Source organism: Petaurus breviceps, unplaced genomic scaffold (assembly GCF_028583685.1).
Source record: "Petaurus breviceps papuanus isolate PSGF00001 unplaced genomic scaffold, PetGlider_PUasm1.0 90792, whole genome shotgun sequence".
Taxonomy (NCBI): domain Eukaryota; kingdom Metazoa; phylum Chordata; class Mammalia; order Diprotodontia; family Petauridae; genus Petaurus; species Petaurus breviceps.
The window spans coordinates 4,393,250-4,396,687 of NW_027187347.1; the positions used below are offsets into that span (position 1 = coordinate 4,393,250).

Sequence of the window (3,438 nt, forward strand, 5' to 3'; positions counted from 1 at the left end):
ACATATAGTCTGTGTGTATGTGGAAAGTTTCATGTAACATACATACATATATCCATATAATACAAATATATGTGGGCGTATGCATATACATGTGTGCGTATATAAACTTTACTTGATTTGCATATGTATGTGTATATATGTATGTGAGTGTATATATGTACGTATAGATAGACATGTCACTTAAAGTTTCAATGCTTCATGCAGCTCTCTAAGAGAGCAGGGACTGTCTTGCTAGCACTTAACACAGTGCTTTGCACATATATGGTTCATTCTTCATTCATTCATTCATTCGTTCATTCACCCACCCATCTATACATTTATCTATCCTTCCATCCATCCATCCATTTATTCAAAGATTGAAAGTTACAAATGAGTTACCAATCTGCACTGATGAAATTGCAGCCGTAAAATCGTGCCCCAGGAAATCACAGTTAAACTAAATCAAAGATAAAAATAGGGTGCAAGGGGCAGAGGAGGGAATAGTATGAAAAAGGCATATCACAATGATGATCACATACCAATTTTTACTGCCACCTCTGCCTTTTTTACTTCATTTTTTGATGCTCCTTTGAAAGAAGATGTGACATAAAGATACTTTCTGGAAAGACAAAATAAATGTACAATTATTTTAGACTTTTAAAAGCATACAACTTTTAGTTCAGGCCCTCATTATCTCTTGCCTAGATTATGGCAACAGCCTACTGATTGATCTCCCCACCTCAACCTCTCATTGCTTCAGTCCATCCCACACACTGCTGTCAGGATAATTTTTCCAAAGCACACATATGACCATGTGACTCCTCTACTCAACCAACTCTTGCTTCTAAAACAAAAACATAAATTCTGCTATTTAGATTTTAAAGCCCTTCACAACGGGGTGTCAGCTCACCTTCCAAGGCTGGTGGGACATTACTACCCCTTCACTCTGTAATCCAGACAAATTGGCCTTAATTCTGGTCCTCATGCAAGATACTCCATATCCCATTGCTGTGTTTTTGCCATAGATGACACATATGCTTAGTACAGACACCTTCTTTACCTCCTCTTCCTTTGAGATGCAGCTCAAGAACATCATGATCTCTTCAACTGCTATTCCATCCCTCCTCCCAAACTACTATATATTTAGCTACTTTGACTACATGCACACACACACACACACACACAATGTCCTGAAAATCTTAGTCTTCTTTTAGGTTATTAAAACTTTGTATTTAAGCTATTAAATTTGTACTTAAGCTTTGTTTGTTCTTGTGATTTTTGTGACCCCATTTGGGGTTTTCTTGGCAAAGATACTTCTCCAGCTCATTTTATAGATGAGGAAACTGAGACAAACAGGGTTAAGTGACTCACCTAGGGTCACACAGCTACAAAATGTCTGAGCCCAGATTTAAACTCACCAAGCTGAGCCTCCTGATTCCAAGCCCAGTGCTCTACCCACTATGCCACCTAGCTACCCCACAGCTGAGCCAGCAAAGCTCAAAATTGCCCTAAGATTATTGGGACACTGTATTTATTCAGTTTATCTACAATGACAACAAAATTTGTGCTGTACGTATTTTTATACGTATTTGTTGTCTCCCCATTTGAATGTAAGCTCATTGAAAGGAGTTTTTAAGGTGGCTAGGTGGCTCAGTGAATACAGCACTGTCCCTGCACCCAAAAGACCTGAGTTCATATGTGGTCTCAGACACTTAACACTTACTAGCCGTGTGACCTTGGGCAAGTTACTTAACCCCAATTGCCCTGCCTTCCCCCCTCCAAAAAGAAAGGAGTGCTTATTTCTTTGTCCTCACATCCCCAGAACTTAAGAACAATGACTGGCTCATATTAGGTGCTTAATAAATCCTTACTGATTGACTGGTATCATTTAGGGATGCTTCTCAATGTGACTGTGCATTCCTAGACAGTCACTTGCCTCCAGGCATGCATTTTAAACACTTCTGACAGACAGGAATCTATCCTACTAATCAAACACACCTAAATGTGATTATGCACCATAGGCATGGATGTTTGTAATTGTTAAGGCAGATCCTTCCAGGTGTCTAAAAGTTCCATCCTTTTAAATCAGGCACTGCGATGCCTTGTTTTCTTGGAGCTTTTCGTTTTTAAAAACATGACTGTCCCTTCCCAATAACCCAGTCCCTACCACCAAACAGAATCCTCCCTTGTAGCAAAGAAGCAAAGGCAAGCAAAGCAATGCCCCACACTGAACCGTGGCCAATATCCCAGGTCTCCTTTGGCACCTGTCTACCAAAGGAAGGAGGTATATTCTGTCATCAATTTTCTGGAGGTAAGATTGGTCAGTGAATTCTAACATCTTTCAATGATGTTTTCCTATATATTTTTGTGACTGTTTTGCATATTGTTTTCTTAGTTTTGTTTAATCTGCAACCTATTTGTATTAAGGTGTTGTTTTTTTTTCCAAGTTTCTGTAATTTACTCATTCAGGGTAACTTTCAGAACACCCTATAGTTGGTATCTAAGTTCCTTAGACAATAGGGTTAATAATGTAATAGCTAATATTTATATAGTATTTTAAGGCTTGTTAAGTACCTTACATACATAATCTCATTTGATCTTCATACACCAATGCGGGAGGGGGGGTGTAAAGTGCTATAATTACCCCCATTTATAGATGAAAGCTGAGGCTCAGAATAGGTAAGTGACTTACCCAGGATTACACAGCATGTAAATTTCTAAAGCCGGTTTCGAACTCAGTTGTCACTGACTACAATATTCTAACAGTGCTCTTCACCCAGCACCTCGCTGCAGTTAATATACATTTCCGAGAATGTCTACTTAATAATTAAAGAGAAGACAGTTACTCTTTTAAGAGCTGATGTGGTTAGCTGTGGAATGGCTACACAAACTGTCATTCGTGAGTGTAATGGGATATAACTGTGCTATAAGAAATGAGAGAAGTGTGGAAAGATTTGCATGAATTTATACAAAGTGAAGTAAGCTGAGCCAAGAAAAAAATACAACATAAATGGAAAGAATAATGAAAGACCAAAAAAAAATGAACATAACAAAATTATGGGGATTGAAATGAAGAAATAGGACACCCACAATTCAACCCTCCATAAAGGTGGGAGGTCCACAGGTGTATATCTGCGGTCATTTACAATGTAGCAATCAGTTGTGCTGATATTTTTTCCCCTCTAAAAATACTATTTGTTCCATGGAATGGTTCCTTTGGAAGGAGAGGGGAATTGCTATTTGGGCTAACAATAATAATGTCAGAAACAGAAGGCATCAATTAAAACAATTATTTTTTAAAAAACAATTTTAGAGGAGTTGGTAAGGAAGGAGAAATGAGAAGGGAAAAAGGGAAGGAGGAAAGAAAAAGGGGGAGGGAGAAAGGAAGGGAGGAGACAGGGGGAGGGAAAGAAAGGAGAGAGAGAGAGAGAGAGAGAGAGAGAGAGAGAGAGAGAGAGA

General features: G+C 38.7%; 1 protein-coding gene across 1 annotated transcript in view; it reads right to left on the reverse strand.

Annotated features, from left to right (window-relative positions):
• MORC1 (MORC family CW-type zinc finger 1) overlaps window positions 1–3,438 on the reverse strand; it is a 197,612-nt gene that overhangs the window by 123,885 nt on the left and 70,289 nt on the right. The window contains exon 9 of the mRNA XM_069069913.1: window positions 519–598. Coding sequence (XP_068926014.1) covers window positions 519–598 — 80 coding nt within the window. The remainder of the gene's footprint in view (window positions 1–518; window positions 599–3,438) is intronic.